Below are 18,504 nucleotides of genomic sequence, written 5' to 3'. Positions count from 1 at the left end.
GTTAAGTATTTTACTTATCGGAAAAATGTTTGAATTGTAGCAACAGGTAATAATAAACATTTTAACAAGAGGTGATAAACCAACAGAAGCAAGAGGTAACAATAAATCATTATTATTAATGATTTTCATTACTTCAAAGAGGTAATGAAAATCAATGCTGAACAAATATGTAACACAAAATAATTTTAAAGCTGAGAATGATGTGCATTTTTATGAAAATTCGCAAGGTTGCAATTTTTCCAGATTTTTTCGACTAATTTAATTAGATACTCAAGGAATTGATTTCTTTAACATACATCTATCATTAGTTACAAATCTGCGCTTGATGTAGGTACTTTATGTTTAATTTTATGTTTAATTAATTAATTTGTTTTGCATTAATTCTCGTAAGAAAAATTTAATTCCCGAAAATTATCATTAATTTTCGTACTAATTAATAAAACGCTCGTACGAAGTGATCGCAATATTGGATACCATATTTGTACCAAAAATAAACTATATTTTATGACAGATTGAATTTTTTTCCTTAAATTGGTAAGGTATAACATATAAAAAAACTATATTTATAATTTGTGTGGCTATCGATCGTCGCCTGGACACTTCAGATTAAATGTCACCTCGCAACCCACGTACCGTGACCCACGTACCGTGACCCACGTACCGTGACCCCCGTACCGTGACCCATGTGCCGTGACCTACGTACCGTGACCCTTTTATTTAGAAATGTCACAATTGGCATGAAACTATGAACAGTAATTCTTTAATACAAAAAATTAATAATTTAATACTATAATTACTTTAATTTCTAATTATTCGGAGTCAAGTTGATTCGCGCAACTTAAGTTGAACTTCGAGAGAACATTTCTAAAACTTTCAAATCGGGTTTATGCTTACCAGCGCAACATAAGTTACCGAACTTATTAAAACTTTGAGCCTGAAACTTTAAGAAAACAATGATTAATTAATAGCAGCCTCATTAAATTGATATTTAAAGTTGATACTTAATTCAATGTGTTGAATTAAGTTTATTAAATTTATTATTTAATAAATTAATTAAAGTTGATCATTAATTCTTAATACACGTGTTGAATGCAATAGGCTGGTGAATGCAATGGGCTGGTGAATGCAATGGGCTGTGAATGCAATGGACTGGTGAATGCAATGGGCTGTGAATGCAATGGACTGGTGAATGCAATGGGCTGGTGAATGCAATGGACTGGTGAAGTCAATGGGCTGGTGAATGCAATGAATGAAACTATCGGCTGGCTTGGCGTTTACAAAGTCTATTCATCAGAACCTGAATAGCATTTATTAACAATATTCTAGAAGTTATCGATAGGTCGATCACCGCTGATTAGTTTCAGGCGCAGTAACTGCTAGTTTGAGCCGACAACCTTCACTCGAGTACAGCCACGCAGCGCAGTGCTGAAATAGTAATGCTGAAGTCTGATGAGTCGAGACCAGTGCCTATACTTTCAAAACTCGCCAAGTTAACGTAAGTATTTTCTTGTCTATGATTGGTGGATTTTGCTTGAAAGGCCGTCAATGATTGGCTGATGAACTTACGATCTCTTAACTTTTTTTGAAAGTATGCCCCCAGGAAGCGTGGCAAGGGTGGGGATTATGGTTTGTTCAAATAGGTTAAATTATGGGCCGTTCTGATTGATGAAATTATGGACTGTTCTGATAGTTGAAATTGTGGTCTGTTTTGATTGTTGAAATTGTGGTCTGTTCTGAAAATTGGAATTGTGGGCTGTTTTTAATTGTTGAAATTGTGGTCTGTTCTGAAAATTGAAATTATGGGCTGTTCTGATTGATAAAATTATGGTCTGTAATGATAGGTGAAATTGTGGTCTGTTCTGATTGATGAAATGATGGGCTGTTCTGATTGATGAAATTGTGGACTGTAATGATAGGTGAAATTGTGGTATGTTCTGATTGTTGAAATTGTGGACTGTTCTGAAAATTGAAATTGTGGGCTGTTCTGATTGTTGAAATTGTGGACTGTTCTGATTGTTGAAATTGTGGTCTGTTCTGAAAATTAGAATTGTGGATTGTTCTGATTGTTGAAATTGTGGTCTGTTCTAGAAATTAAAATTGTGGTCTGTTCAGATTTTTGGAATTGTGGTCTGTTCTGATTGGTGAAATAAGGGTCTATTCTGATTGCCGAAATTGTGATCTGTTTTGATTGTTGAAATTGTGGTCTGTTCTGAAAGTTAAAATTGTAGTCTGTACTAATTGTTGAAATAAATGTATGTACTACAAGTAAAAATTATTATATTCATAAAATTGGAATAATAATTTGCACAGAATGGCACAATAATGGAAAAGCACTCCAATTAAGTTTGCAATATGTATATGTTAAGTATTTTACTTATCGGAAAAATGTTTGAATTGTAGCAACAGGTAATAATAAACATTTTAACAAGAGGTGATAAACCAACAGAAGCAAGAGGTAACAATAAATCATTATTATTAATGATTTTCATTACTTCAAAGAGGTAATGAAAATCAATGCTGAACAAATATGTAACACAAAATAATCATAAAGCTGAGAATGATGTGCATTTTTATGAAAATTCGCAAGGTCGCAATTTTTCCAGATTTTTTCGGCTGATTTAATTAGATACTCAATGAATTGATTTCTTTAACATACATCTATCATTAGTTACAAATCTGCGCTTGATGTAGGTACTTTATGTTTAATTTTATGTTTAATTAATTAATTTGTTTTGCATTAATTCTCATAAGAAAAATTTAATTCTTGAAAATTATTATTAATTTTCGTACTAATTAATAAAACGCTCGTACGAAGTGATCGCAATATTGGATACCATATTTGTACCAAAAATAAACTATATTTTATGACAGATTGAATTTTTTTCCTTAAATTGGTAAGGTATAACATATAAAAAAACTATATTTATAATTTGTGTGGCTATCGATCNCTGTCTCTTATACACATCTAGATGTGTATAAGAGACAGACCATGTACCGTGAGCCACGTACGGTACTTGAGTTCGGGTAAGTATTTATGTTTTGTAACCTATTTAAATATAGCCCAATCTTAACTTATTTCAAATATTCACATATCAGATATTGAGTTATTAAACGACCTAAGAAGCCATACGAAGTAAAATACCATTTATTGATTACCGCTTATAATTATTTTATATTTCTGTAATAATATATCGTATACTTTGCAAAAAAGTTTACAAGCAATTTTTTTATCAAACACAATATATTCACGGACAGTAACTGTAGTTATTTTTGGAGCAATTATTTTTTGGGAATTACATTGTTGACTCTTCACTCACAAGGTTTCAATATATATTTTCTCAACTTGAGAAAATCAATATATACTTCAATCAACATATAATTCAACTTCAATATATATTTTCTCAACATGTAATAAAATCAAAGTATAATTTAAGTGCTCTAAACACGGCTTACAATCGAAATATCCCTACATTTCTTCCAATACGCTCTAAATTCAAATTATTATTTAAGTACTACCAAATTGTGATAAAATTAATGAATATTATAGTAGTTATAGCACGTCTCAAAACCAATACATGTTTTCAGTATTTGTAACTGGTCTTTAAGTCAATATATCTTGTCACTACTTTCATTATGTCTTAAAATCAATATATCCGTTCAGTACTTCGAAGTCGTCTTAACCCTCTACCGCCGTATGTCACTCTCCGGGAACATAACTTTCAACTTAAATTATACGTAAACTATTGAGTGTAGCAACCTGAGGACGTTTGTATGCAACAGAGAACATTTTAAAGTTGTACGTGGCGGCAACCATCAGTGTAAGTCATTTTGCGCTCACTAGAACGTATCCTTTTTGGGAAGTAGGCGCGTGACAATATTGCTCCAGTTACTAACATAATATTACAAATATTATTATATTATATAAGTAATTTTATATACTACTAATATTGCTCTGGTTACTCGTGTCAGGCGGTAGAGGGGTACACAATTTTACTTCTCCATCGTGTCTTGAAATTAAAAGATAATTGTATTACTCCCAACATGTTTTTAAATTACTAGAAAATTATTTTTAGTACTATATCATCTCGTCTTAAAATACAACTCGTCTCAATATAAATATAACCTTTTAGTACTTTCAACATTCTTCTAAATTAATCGCTAATTTCAATTTTTCGCTAAATTAATCTCATTTCTCTTGTTCTCTTCATGCTTCAACTAATACATAATTTCAGCCCTTGTAACAAGTTTGAAATCATGACATAACTTTTTTCTTTCAACTCAGTAAGTCTTACAGTCAACCAGCATCAACCAGCAATTTATTCATACACTCAGTGAAATCGGTGTGACTTTGTCCAAAGAGCGATGCAGTTTTTGCCGTACAAACGTGGGTGGCACACTCTTGCCAGCTCTCAGATGGTAAAAGTTCGAACAAACAGTCAAGCTGCTTGTCTGTTTGTGCGTCAAGCGTCGTTTGTGTGTTTGTATGGCAGGGGACGTTTGTTTGTGCCAGTGCAGTGTTCTCCTTAAGTGTTCTCTTCACAAAATTCCCTTCACCCGTTCTCTACAAATAATTTAATTATCACTTCTTCTCTTCACCTGTTTCTATTTCACCTGTTCTCTTCACCTTATTCACTTCACCTGTTCTCTTCTCCTCATTCACTTCACCTGTTCTCTTCACATCATTGATTTCATCTGTTCTCTTCACCTGATTCACTTCACCTGTTCTCTTCGCATCTCTTCACCTGTTCTCTTCGCATCTCTTCGCCTGTTCTCTTCACATTCATACAAAAAAATAATGAAAAACGTGCTAGCAAAATTCATGCCGCGAATACCAGCATGTGTCACACTAAATTCGAATTGAGCACGAACAGAACTCTGCACAAAAACCAGTGCACAATTCTGTAAACAACCGTATTTTCACGGCATAAAAGTTCTATACAATCAAATACATTCGGTTAAAGGTTTTATGCATGAACTTATTTTTGTCAAATTTTTATCCCTGAATTCATTCCAGTCAATAGTTTCTTAAATAACTCTACACAAACCAAAAGTAAGACATCACTAAATTCAAACCCGAGTATTTAAAAAAAACAGTTCAATATCCAAAATTCCTTTCCTCGAATTCACGATTACTAATTTCATTAATTAATCATATTACTAATCGTAAACTAAAGCTAACCAATTAAAAAAAACGATGTCCGCGTTTTTTTTTTAACCGCTGATGAATATGCGGATAATTTAGACTTTCCAAGTTTCTTATTTACTACGGATTAAGCGAATTGTAATATGAATTTACGTGTATTTTTAACATATGCAGAATAATCGCCCTATTTAAATTCTCCCTGAAATACATACGTATTCTTACGTTGCCTGTTAAACCATTTATAACGTTAACGCGTGAAACAGTGCGTGCGCAGTGAAGCTTTTCATTGTTAGTAAACAATGGAATAGATGAGCCTTTAAAGAGGTGATTCAGTGGAATAGATGAGCCTTTAAAGAGGTGATTCGGTGGAATAGATGAGCCTTTAAAGATGTGATTCTGTGGAATAGATGAGCCTTTAAAGAGGTGATTCCGAGGAATAGATGAGCCTTTAAAGAGGTGATTCCGAGGAATAGATGAGCCCTTAAAGAGGTGATTCAGTGGAATAGATAAGCCTTTAAAGAGGTGATTCTGTGGAATAGATGAGCCTTTAAACAGGTGATTCAGTGGAATAGATGAGCCTTTAAAGAGGTGATTAGGTGGAATAGATGAGCCTTTAAAGAGGTGATTCCGTGGAATAGATAAGCCTTTAAAGAGGTGATTCAGTGGAATAGATGAGCCTTTAAACAGGTGATTCAGTGGAATAGATGAGCCTTTAAAGAGGTGATTAAGTGGAATAGATGAGCCTTAAAAAAAAGGTGATTCAGTGGAATAGATGGGCCTTTAAAGAGGTGATTCCGAGGAATAGATGAGCCTTTAAAGAGGTGATTCCGAGGAATAGATGAGCCTTTAAAGAGGTGATTCCGAGGAATAGATGATACCCCATTTCCCTCCCATTTTTACTCCCCCGACGATAGATATAAATAAATATATTTATTCATGAATATTTGAGGGATACTGTGGGAAGTGATTCATAATATTGTTGCCTTATAATTTCATTCACATGATATTTAATAGTATTTACTCTATTTTATTTAACAGGATTTTATCGTAAATCAACTTAATATAGTCATATTAACTTAATTTTTGCTATTTGCTCTCATTGGACGCATTTTTTCAGAACCTCTTTCTTCTGTTGTCAGCACACGCCCTCTTCAAAGCTGTCTGCTTGCTCCCCCTACACCATACTACTTCTTTGTTCCTCTTTAAAATACACTCTTTCTGAACTACTACTTCTTTGTTCCTCTTTAAAATACACTCTTTCTGAACTACTACTTCTTTGTTCCTCTTTAAAATACACTCTTTCTGAACCACACCCTTCACTGTCCCTTGTCACCCAACCCTTTCCCTCCCTCCTTGCCCCTCTCCTCTTCACTGACACCCTTCCTACAACTCTGGAGCATCAGATAGCTCTGTTTACTGTGACAACATTTACCCTCTCTAGAGTTACCCTAAGCCTGACATTTACCCTCTCTAGAGTTACCCTAAGCCTGACATTTACCCCTTCTAGAGTTACCCTAAGACGCTGTATTGTGTTACCCTAAATCTATCTTTCCGAACCTTGCACTATTTTATGTACAAACTTTTTTCTTGTTTGCAAGGTCATTTTTTATTGCTTTATTTTCCATTATTAGGGCCAAAAAATGTTTGTTATTTTTGTTTTTTTTTGTATGAAATGGAACTTGTGGTACAAATATCCCCGTAAAATAAATGTATTTATTATACTACATTTATTTGCATGTATGTCCTAAATATATTTTTTTAATAAATTCTTTCACTTTATATCTGAAATTAAGTTTATGCATTAAATTTAAATTTGTTCAAAATTCTTCAGGAGAATATCCAATATTTTAAATAAGTGTTTGATTTTTGATAGCCTCAAAACTTAGCCGCTATACGCCGCGATCGGGCGAAAAAAGTCAATGCCTGTCAAGTTCAGAAACTTCGCAAAACCCAAACTTTTGTTCGTGGAGATGACGTTTCAAAAGAAAAGCCGGGGACTTACGGGTGAAAAATTTTACCTTTTTTTAATTTTATTTTACTAAATGGCGGAAAGGTTCAAAGATATTAAGCAAGAAAAAGGTTTTTAACTCTCTGACTTAATTAAAACTGTGGGAAAAAAAACCTTCAATCTTACACGACATGATGTCTTTATTAACATGTATTAAGTCAAGACGAATTTGTAGAAATAAATATTCGCGAAAAGTATGAATTTGTCCGTTTCAAGCGGAATATATTTCGATGATTTTATTTTTTAAAGTGTATGGAATCATTTAAAATAACTTTGATGCCAAAAAATTTAAATTAACTGTAAAATCTTGTTTTTTTACTATTTTTTGTTATGATTTTCCTCTTTGCTGCTCATTATCGAGTTCTTTATTGGTAGCTGAAAATAATTAATTAAGAACTGGCTGTAAATTCAATAGATTTATTCGAAAATAATGCAAAAAAAATTAGTTATTCTCTCCATAAAGCAAAAACACTGCAGTTCATAAAAGTACTGCAATAAAATCGAAATTATTAATTATGAAAGAATCAATGGATTCTTAACAATATACAGACAATAGATGTTATCATTCGAAAATTATGAGATGTGATCGAGAGCCTAGCCAAGTGAGATGATATGGATCAGATTTTGAAATTTAAAATTTGGAATTTTTTGAAATTATGAATTTTCGTTAATACGACATGAGAATGCCAGTTGAGTCACAACTGTTATCAAGGTGTTAAAAGTCTACTATTAATAAATCCTAAATGAATGGAAAATTGAATACAAAATAAAAATTCACTGGTAAAAATTTCTTTACAACAAATTTATTACAATTCCCATGATTTAAGTTATTAAAAAAATCTGGAAATGAATGTTCAGTATTGTCTTTCTCCACTTCTTTTAATTTAGAGTCGCTGAAAAATTTGTAAATAGTGAATAAAGCAGAAATTTTGTACAAAAAAAAAATTAAAAATTTAACGTTCCTGTTTACGACTCAAACCGCAAGTCTCTAGACTGGAAGAAAGACAGGCGCTGATTGGTCCCCAGAGTGATGGCAATCGCATGAGACAGCCAATCAGAGAACACAAGAGCGACGAATTTTTCGAAATTTATATACACAATACTATATATACTATATATATATATATAGTATATATATAGTATATATAATACTATATATACAATACTATATAATTAATAATAGGTATTAATTTTAATATAGTTTATCATGGTTTCTCTATTCCGGAAAACTTAGCAATATAAATTATACATACATTAGAGCGGAAACGGCAGGCCATTGTATATTTTTTTTATTAAATTCGCGAAAAAATTATGTTAGAGCGGTGTTTCAAAAAATGTTATTTTATTGAATTTTTTCAATAACACATTGCTTTTTAGTGCTGGATTAATTGAATGAATTGGCAGTTTTCGGTTTTGAGAGCAATTTTTAATATTCAGTACGAAATGTTATTTATTTATTTAGAAATGTCACAATTGGCATGAAACTATAAACAGAAATTCTTTAATACCAAAAATTAATAATTTAATTCAATTATTATTTTAATTATTTGATTGTTCAGTCTCAAGTTGATTCGCGCAACTCAAGTTGAACTTCGAGAGAACATTTTTAAAACTTTCAAACCGGATTTATGCTTACCAACACAACATAAGTTACCAAACTTATTAAAACTTTGAGCTTGAAACTTTGAGAAAATAATGATTAATTAATAGAAGCATGATGAAATCGATCTTTAAAGTTGGTAATTAATTCAATGTTATTGCAACTGTTGAATGCAATGTGCTGGTGAATGCAATGGGCTGGTGAATGCAATGGGCTGGTGAATGCAATGGGCTGGTGAATGCAATGGGCTGTTGGATGCAATGGGCTGGTGAATGCAATGGACTGGTGAATGCAATGGGCTGTTGGATGCAATGTGCTGGTGAATTGATGATTCATTTCCTTGTAAATAATTGAACAAAGTTTGGCCACCGATATTCCGACTATGATTTGCCCTTAAAGGAGTTTGGCCACCGATATTCCGCCTCTGATTTGCATTTAACGGAGTTTGGCCACCGATATTCCGCCTATGATTTGCCGTTAAAGGTGTTTGGCCACCGATATTCCACCTATGATTTGCCCTTAAAGGAGTTTGACCACCGATATTCCGCCTCTGATTTGCATTTAACGGAATTTGGCCACCGATATTCCGCCTATGATTTGCCGTTAAAGGTGTTTGGCCACCGATATTCCGCCTATGATTTGCCTTTAAAGGAGTTTGGCCACCGATATTCCGCCTATGATTTGCCCTTAAAGGATCCCGGGGCAGTGACGCTGAAATAACGTGGCGAAAAATGGCCCAATATTGGATCATTTACGACGCCTTAAGACGTAAATATTGTGATGATGTTTATTGGGGAGGCTGGGGATGCGTTGATAAGGGGGAGGGGAGGGAGGTGGGGAGGGAAGGAGTGGGATGAGGAAGGGAGAGGGATGAGGGAGGGAGTAGAGGGAAGGGGAGGGAAGAGAGGAAGGAATAAAGGGAAGGAAAGGGGATTTAGAGAGTGAAGGGATGAGGGAGTGGGGGTCATAGAGAGTGGGGGAGGGAATGAGGGGGTGTGGGGTGCTGTGGTCGGAAATTAAAATCAAGGCCGGAAATTTGGTTGGAAACTGTGAAAGTTTTGAAAAAAACAGCCTGGCACTTTCATGAGAGAAAGTCAAGGGAAACGTTTGGAATTGAGGTGATAATTTCTTCAAAAAGTTAAATAAGAAAGTTGAAAATGTGTTGAAGAAAATTGAATAACAAATTTAATAAATTTGATTAATAAATAGGAAAAATAGGAGTTAAAGAAGAAAGTTGAATAAAATGTTGATAAAAAAGTTGAATAAGAAAGATACGGGAATAATCAACTTGAATGTATTAACTAGGCGTTTGCATTGAAAATTTAAGCTGAAAATAGATATATAAAATTAGATAATATATATATACGTAACATATAAATAATTCTATAAATTTTTCATATCCAGAACTGAGAACATGCAAGAATGAGCCTGAACGTGCAGAAACATCTTGTAATAATAGGAAATAATAATATTATTCACACGTAACGCATCTTTTTCCATTATTTTTTCATCTTCTCGATTCTATTTTTCTTCATTATCAAAAACGAGTATTTTCATTTTGCGTTCCAACTAAAATTATCCTTTCTTTCTTCTTGTTCCTCCCACAGATTGTCTTATAATCTTTCTTCCCTTTGACCCTCACATTCCCCCTCCATTTCCCTCACCTCTTGCCTTTGCCTATTTCCCTCCTTTTTTCACCCTCTCCTCTTTACAATCTTTCCCTCCTCTCTTTATCCTCTGTCCTCACTCTCTTAACTCTCTTTCTCTCCCCTCTTCGACCTCTTTTTCTTCCCTCTTTCCTTCTCCTTTCTACCTCTTTCCCTCTCTTCTTTACCCTCTTTCCCTTCCCCTCTTTACCTATTTCCCTCCAGTCTTTACCCTATTTCTCTCGATCTTTACCCTCTTTCCCTCTCCTCTTTACCCTCTTTTCCTCTCCTCTTTACCCTCTTTCCCTCTCCTCTTTACACTCTTTCCCTCTCCTCTTTACCCTCTTTCCCTCCCCTCTTTACCCTCTTTCCCTCTCCTCTTTACCCTCTTTCCCTCCCCTCTTTACCCTCTTTCCCTCCCCTCTTTACCCTCTTTCCCTTCCCTCTTTACCTTCTTTCCCTTCCCTCTTTACCCTTTTTCCCTCTCCTCTTTATCCTCTTTCACCTCTTTCCCTCCCCTCTTTACCATCTTTCCCTCCCTCTTTATCACGGTGTTCTCCAGAGCGGCGCTTGGAAGGCTTCCCTCTGCTTCGTCCTCTGCCCTCAGCGCTCCCGATTTTGTTATCATTACAAATAATAATATTGCATTATGGGCATTATGGGCATTATGGGCAATAAGGGCAATTTCAGCAAAATAGGCGATATTGACAATATAGATATTAAGTGAGCACTATGGGCAATATAATTTATGTGGGCAATATTTGCAATTTAATTTGTGAGGGCAATACGGGAAATGTATTTTTCATCGGAATTGATTACATTTTGCATAAACTACACTTTTTCCCACAGCTCATTCATAGGTAGCACTGAACGCTCATTTGTTAGGCCAAATTGAAATAGTATGACCTACGCCGGTGCAAAAAGGGCATCGTTGTTCAGACATTAATCCATTCAGTTCTCTCAGAGCGTGCAAACTGCACGTTGAACTCGCAAGTTATTCATGATCGTTTAATAAATTGGCATATAAGTTAAAGCATGAATATGAATAAATTTTCAGGTTCAGCCACTCCTATATATCCCGACACGATAAGTATCCTGGATACGCGCCCCAATAGCCCCTATATATCCCGACACGATAAGTATCCTGGATACGCGCTAACAGCCCCTATATATCCCGACGCGATAAGTATCCTGGATACACGCCCCAACAACCCCCACTTTAACGAATATGCAAATTAACAAATAATAACATTAGCAATAATAGTACTTTTAACAAATAATAGCATATTATTTGTTAACAGATAATTAACAAATATAGCATGTTAACTCTATATCAGCCCATAGCGAGGATCACTTTATTTAATAATTAGAAAGATTCCAGGACATCTAATATATAACTAAACCTCGGGTCTGTTGGTGACGTGCGTCTCTTCCATAATCAATGTTAGGACCTGGCGACCGTGTGTCGGGTGTACTGTACCGTCCAGTACTGTACCGTCCAGTACTGCACCGTCCAGTACTGCACCGTCCAGTACTGTACCTGTCTCTTATACACATCTAGATGTGTATAAGAGACAGGAGCAATGGTGACACTGTACTGCAGTTACACTGAGCAATGGTGACGCTGTCACTGCAGTTACACTGAGCAATGGTGACACTGTCACTGCATTTACACTGAGCAATGGTGACACTGTCACTGTAGTTACACTGAGCAATGGTGACACTGTCACTGCAGTTACACTGAGCAACTGACTCGATATTTAAATTAAAATCCATAATATTGTATGAGAATTCTAAAGCTTTATTGTTATATCAACGTTATGTAGTGTCTTAAATTATGATTTTTTAAATATTAGTTCGTATATCAGTAAATGTAAATTATTTATATTTTATAGTGATGAATTTTAAATAAACTTTTATTACTTAAATCTAAATCTTTATTAGTAAAGGCTAATATGAGAAATATATATTTATTTATAATGAATTTTTAAAAATAGAGTTGAAATTGGTGTGAGGTAAGTTAAAATTGTAATAAAGTTCGCCAGATCTATAAACCTGAAAATTTATTAAGAAAAGTGGTTAATTAAACTGAGTACATATTCAAGTTTGAACGAAATTTTGGTCCCAGTTTGATCAAAGGCTAAAAAGTTAAATAATTACCAAGGTTAACAAATTTGTTAACATGATAAATGCTTATAGATTAAATTCAGAGTCATTCAATTGCTTCTATCCTAATTTAATTAGTTACTGAAAAGCAAATGAAATGACACGAAAAATCACCCGATGTTTCTAAAGAATACATTTCAGAGTCAAGCTCCAAATTCAGTTCGAAAGTAATAAAAATGAGGTAACAATGTAATGTAAACGTAAGATAAATTTGAAAGGAAACAGTGAAAACATAACAGTGCAAATTTCATAAACAGTGTGGAAAATCACTGTTTAGGGCATTTTCACTGTTACCTTTACGACGTTTCACTGATTTTACTAATTAAAAATGATTTGGATTTCCAAAACTTTTCCTGTAATTAATTTGCGAATTTTTATGTTATCCTAATAGCTTTTAAACTTCTAAATTAAATTTATATTATGGTAGAAGATTTCATTCCTATTGCCCTCTTCGTTTTCTTTCCGAATTTCTTCACTACGCCCTCATTTATTCACTTCTATTTTCAATCTACATACGAAATAATAAACTAAATAAATAAACGGAATTAATTAACTATATCAGATCATATTAATATAACAAATACATTAGAGTATGTATAATAACTAAATATAATAGGATTTGAAAATGTAATTATCCACATAGCGATGCATTTTTTGCATTTTTATGGGTCATCTTGACTTAGTTTTGAGCTGTAAAAAGGAATTTTAGTGCTACGTCCACTCTCTTCATATGTATCGGGTGTCAGTATTAGAACCATATGACCCGTCCATTAGAACCATATGACCCGTCCATTAGAACCCTATGACCCGTCCATTAGAACCATATTACCCGTCCATTAGAACCATATGACCCGACCATTAGAACCATATGACCCGTCTATTAGAACCATATGACCCGTCCATTAGAACCATATGACCCGTCCATTAGAACCATATGACCCGTCTATTAGAACCATATGACCCGTCCATTAGAACCATATGACCCGTCCATTAGAACCATATGACCCGTCCATTAGAACCATATGACCCGTCCATTAGAACCATATGANGAACATAAATTAATGGGACAAAGTGTCCAAATGAACATAAATTAATGGGACAAAGTGTCCAAATGAACATAAATTAATGGGACAAAGTGTCCAAATGAACATAAATTAATGGGACAAAGTGTCCAAATGAACATAAATTAATGGGACAAAGTGTCCAAATGAACATAAATTAATGGGACAAAGTGTCCAAATGAACATAAATTAATGGGACAAAGTGTCCAAATGAACATAAATTAATGGGACAAAGTGTCCAAATGAACATAAATTAATGGGACAAAGTGTCCAAATGAACATAAATTAATGGGACAAAGTGTCCAAATGAACATAAATTAATGGGACAAAGTGTCCAAATGAACATAAATTAATGGGACAAAGTGTCCAAATGATGACACACTATCTTACCCACAGCATGAACAGAGAGAGCGGACGTAGCACTGATACGCTCCTTTTGCCGGGCCAAACTGGGTCAATTTGACTCACACATGGGCGAAAATTGTATCGATTTTTGGACAAAGTGTCCCTCATTACCCTGAGTGAACGGCCTTCACCTGCCAGCTTAATGAAGCGCTGCAGTTTAAAAAACTTTGGATTTATATTTTAACTTTATGTATTTATATTTTAACTTTATATATTTATATTTTAACTTTATATATTTATATTTTAACTTTATGTATTTATTCTAAATATCGTTTTTTTTGTATTATATAATTTAATTAATGTCTAAATGTGAATAGTCACGAAAAACTATCTGTATATATGAAATTATCTATTAGAACAAGTTCCAGAAAATCTCTGTTTCACCCTGAATTAATTTAAAATTTAAATTTATTTATTATTTTAATATTCAAAATAATAATCCGAATAATATTCTTTTCGTGTTTCCTACAACGGTTATCCAAAAAGCGACGCACTTTTTGCACTTATATAAGTAGTCCGGACCCAGTTTGACCCGACAAAAGGGCGTATCAGTGATACGTGCATAAAGTGAGTCACAATTTTGACACAATAAACAATTTCTTTCTCTGAGTGCATGGAGGTACAGTTCGACACACTCGGTAAATTTTTTACATTTCATAGAAGCTCCCGGCAAAAGATTTCTGTACACTAAAAATAAACAAGAACCCTGCCATTTAAAGACAATGACAATATTGCATTAAAAAATTTGCCTGTCTCCAAAATTAGGAAGGTAGAACAAAAAATACAACACGCAAAATTTTGACTGGAAAGTCATAATAGGAAAAAGTTTATACAAGAAAAGTAGTTAGCTGTTTTCCCTCAAAATTAAGGGCAACAGTGTGGGACTAAAAATGAGAACAGTGGTCCACAAAAAAGTGGCTGAGGTCATGAATGACAACAGTCACTCACAAAAAGGTTGGCAGGGGTCATGAATGAAAATAGTGACTCACAAAAAGGTGGCAGCGGTCATGAATGAAAACAGTGACTCATAAAAATGGGGCAGAGGTCATGAATGACAACAATCACTCACAAAAAGGTTGGCAGGGGTCATGAATGACAAGAGTCACTCACAAAGAGGTTGGCGAGGGTCATGAATGACAACAGTAACTCACAAAAAGGTTGGCAGGGGTTATGAAAGACAACAGTGACTCGCACAAAGAAGATGGGTGTCTCACACAAAAATCACTCACTCTGTCTCGTTGTTTTCGAATATAAGTTCGCCTTCAACCGCTTCGTAATCCTTGCCAGCCTTGGCGGTGCCGTCTTCCGTGTGATAAGGAACAGAAACTCGGCCGCGAGCTCCCGAGTAGCGCGTGATCTTCAGCTCGTAATTGCCGACAGTTTCGACAATCTCGATGTCCTTCTCGCCGACGTTGAAGATGCCGCCGTGATCATCGTCAAGGATCATGATGGTAGCGACGTACGGGGCAGAAAGTTCCATCCTAACCGGTCCTTTTCCGGCGGTTCCGTTTGAGCCATCAAGTGAACCGGTCCTGACGTTGGACAGACGCACGTAGAAGTGCTCGTCTTCTTCAAAGACGTCGTCGTCCACAACCTCGAGCTTGAAGGACTTTTGGGTCTCCCCAGGTAGGAATACAATGGTTCCTTCAGCCGCCTTGTAGTCACTTCCAGCGTTGGCAGTGCCGTCCTCAGTCTTGTAGTCCACCAGGATCATAACATTAGGATCTCCTCCTTCGCGCACAACGGTCACATCGAAGGTTCCTACGTTCTCCATGACAGTGTAGTGGCCGGGGTCGAAGGACACTCGGATGAGATCCTTGTCGACGACCTCACCTGCAGACTCGCCATCTTTCTTCTCAGTTCCTTCTTCTTCTCTCAGCTTCTTCATCACGTTACCACCTCCCGTGAGCTTCCTGGTGGCTTGAATTCTGTAGAACGCACGGGATTTTGGTCCTCGGTTGATGATCTCTTCCCGAGCCATGGCTTCAAGCTGTTGCATGCCGATGTCAGGGTGCTTGGCTCTCAATTCTCGGATGACACTCATGTACTCTTTCCTGTGTTCGTCAAATTGTTTCACAGATTCATCGACGGCTTCCTCATACGTGACTCCGGCGTCCTTCTTGCCCAGTTCAACGCTTTCACCTTCGACCTCAATAATTACGCCACGTTTACCCATACGGTACTCCTTGGTGAGGTACTTGTAGAACAGCAAACGACGGTCGGCGATGTACGCCAGAATGACGAAGGCAGGGAACATCATGAAAGTCAGGAAGGCTTCCCAGAATTCCACAATACCGTAGGAAATTTCAGCAAGAATAATGTAAAGCCAAATGTAGGCAAAGATAGAGAAAGTAGAAGTGACAAAGAACACCCGGAGATGCTTGATGTAGCGGGCTTCGCCATCTGGAATCACGTACACGCAAATCGAGATGATGACAAACAGGTTGAAGGCGGCAGAGCCTACGATCGTACCAGGTCCAAGATCGCCAGCTTCGAAATTCTTGGCGTAAATTTCAATGACGGACAGCAAGATTTCAGGAGCCGATGATCCCAGCGCCATGAGAGTCAAGTTGGCCACAGTTTCGTTCCAGATTTGCACGACGATGACTTGGGTTTCGCCGTTGCCTTTCTTGATGGTGACTTCTTTCTCGGATGAAGTGATCATTTCGATGGAGCCCATGAAACGATCGGAAGCGATAGATACACCAATGAACATCCAGAACATTACCGTGAAGTAAACAATGGCTCTTCCCACTCGGTCTCCCATAGTTATTCCAATTTGAGGCTGCCACAATGGGATGACAAGACCTTCGGTGCAGTTAGGCCATTCATCAGTTTCGTTGAGGCCCGCCTCTGAGGCGCTGGTCAAAGTGGCAGTGGCCAATATCACGAAGGATATCGCCATAATCAAAGGACTGAGGGATGCCGAAGTAGATCGTAATGCTGCCATCGTGGCACACGCCAAGCACTATTCTACTAACAGAATCTACGTGGTCTAAATTTTAGCGGTTCACTTAATCACTTCCGGTCGTAGTCAGGGAAGAATACAATCTGAAAGTCGAGTAAATTCTTCACTGAATTCAAGGACGAGCGATAAAATCAAACCTAACTTGATTTCTTTCATAAAGGAACGGTTTTCCACATGATAAGCTCACTGTTATCTAAAATTTCGACCACGGCACCAGGGGTAGAGCATTGGTTCTGATCACACACCACCTCCGACGAGGTCTGCAGTCCGACCACTACTAGTTGCGATCCCACACTGTCTTACTGCCAAGTTCTCTTTCTGTCTTTCAGCCAAGTTCTCTTTCAGCCTTTCTGCCAAGACCTCTTTTCGTCTGTCATGTCACACTCGATTTTCCGGCTGAGCAATAAAAAAAAAGAAGTATTCAAATAAACGGGGGATGGGAAAAAGAGCAAGTAGTCTTACTTTCTACACTTTAAGTGATTACATGAGTAGCATTCAACGAGTAGAAGTAGTATGAGTATCAGGAGAAATGTAGGAGAAGTAGGAGGAAGGATTTAACCACTCCCCACCCACTTTATCACAAGGAAGAAAAGGGAAGAAAGAGAGGAAGAAAAATTTGTCGCTGTTTCACCGCACGATTTAAGCGGACATCGGGAGCGACTCCAGACGAACAGCGCCGGCAGCGGCGGCGAGCGATCAAATACCAGAGAGTACAGGGTGGTGGTGGTGCTGCTGGTGCTGCTGGTGCTGCTGGTGCTGCTGGTGCTGCTGGTGCCGTTGCTATCAGTTCTCTCGATCTCTCCTGAGCGGCAGCCAACTGCTCGCGATTGCGTGACTGCAGCTGCTGCTATACAGCTGCAGCTTATTTTACTAGTACTAACGGCAATAGCACTAATTTACTAGTACTAACAGCAATAGTATTATTATACTAGTGCTAACAGCAATAACATTATTATACTAGTGCTAACGGCAATAACATTATTATACTAGTGCTAACAGCAATAACATTATTATACTAGTGCAATAGCATTATTGCACTAGTATTGTATAGCAATATCATTATTATACTAGTGCTAACAGCATTAGTATTATTGTACTAGTGCTAACAGCAATAACATTATTGTACTAGTACTAACAGCAATAGTATTATTACACTAGTGCTAACAGAAATAGCATTATTATACTAGTGCTAACAGCAATTGCACTATTTTACTAGTACTAACAGCAATAGTATTATTATACTAGTACTAACAGCAATAGTATTATTATACTAATGCTAACAGCAATAACATTATTGTACTAGTGCTATAACATGAATAACATTATTTTACTAGTGCTAACAGCAATAACATTATTGTACTAGTGCTATTACATGAATAACATTATTATACTAGTGCTAACAGCAATAACAGCCTAACTTCAGCAGCAGTTTTCAATTATTTCAGCCTGAAAACCAAGTTTGACCAATTAGCTCATATTCAATTCGAATATAGCAGACTTTACTGAT

The 18,504-nt window shown here is 36.1% G+C and overlaps 1 protein-coding gene across 1 annotated transcript in view; it reads right to left on the bottom strand.

The window, feature by feature from the left end:
• LOC108670966 (sodium/calcium exchanger 1) overlaps window positions 1-17,677 on the bottom strand; it is a 21,742-nt gene extending 4,065 nt beyond the window's left edge. The window contains exon 1 of the mRNA XM_047881321.1: window positions 15,259-17,677. Coding sequence (XP_047737277.1) covers window positions 15,259-16,979 — 1,721 coding nt within the window. The 5' untranslated portion in view covers window positions 16,980-17,677. The remainder of the gene's footprint in view (window positions 1-15,258) is intronic.
• Between the last annotated feature and the right edge of the window lie 827 nt (window positions 17,678-18,504).

This window comes from Hyalella azteca, unplaced genomic scaffold (genome assembly GCF_000764305.2).
Source record: "Hyalella azteca isolate HAZT.00-mixed unplaced genomic scaffold, Hazt_2.0.2 contig7630, whole genome shotgun sequence".
NCBI classification, from domain to species: Eukaryota; Metazoa; Arthropoda; class Malacostraca; order Amphipoda; family Hyalellidae; genus Hyalella; species Hyalella azteca.
Note: the sequence above shows the minus strand (reverse complement) of the source record. Positions and strands in the feature narration are given on the sequence as shown.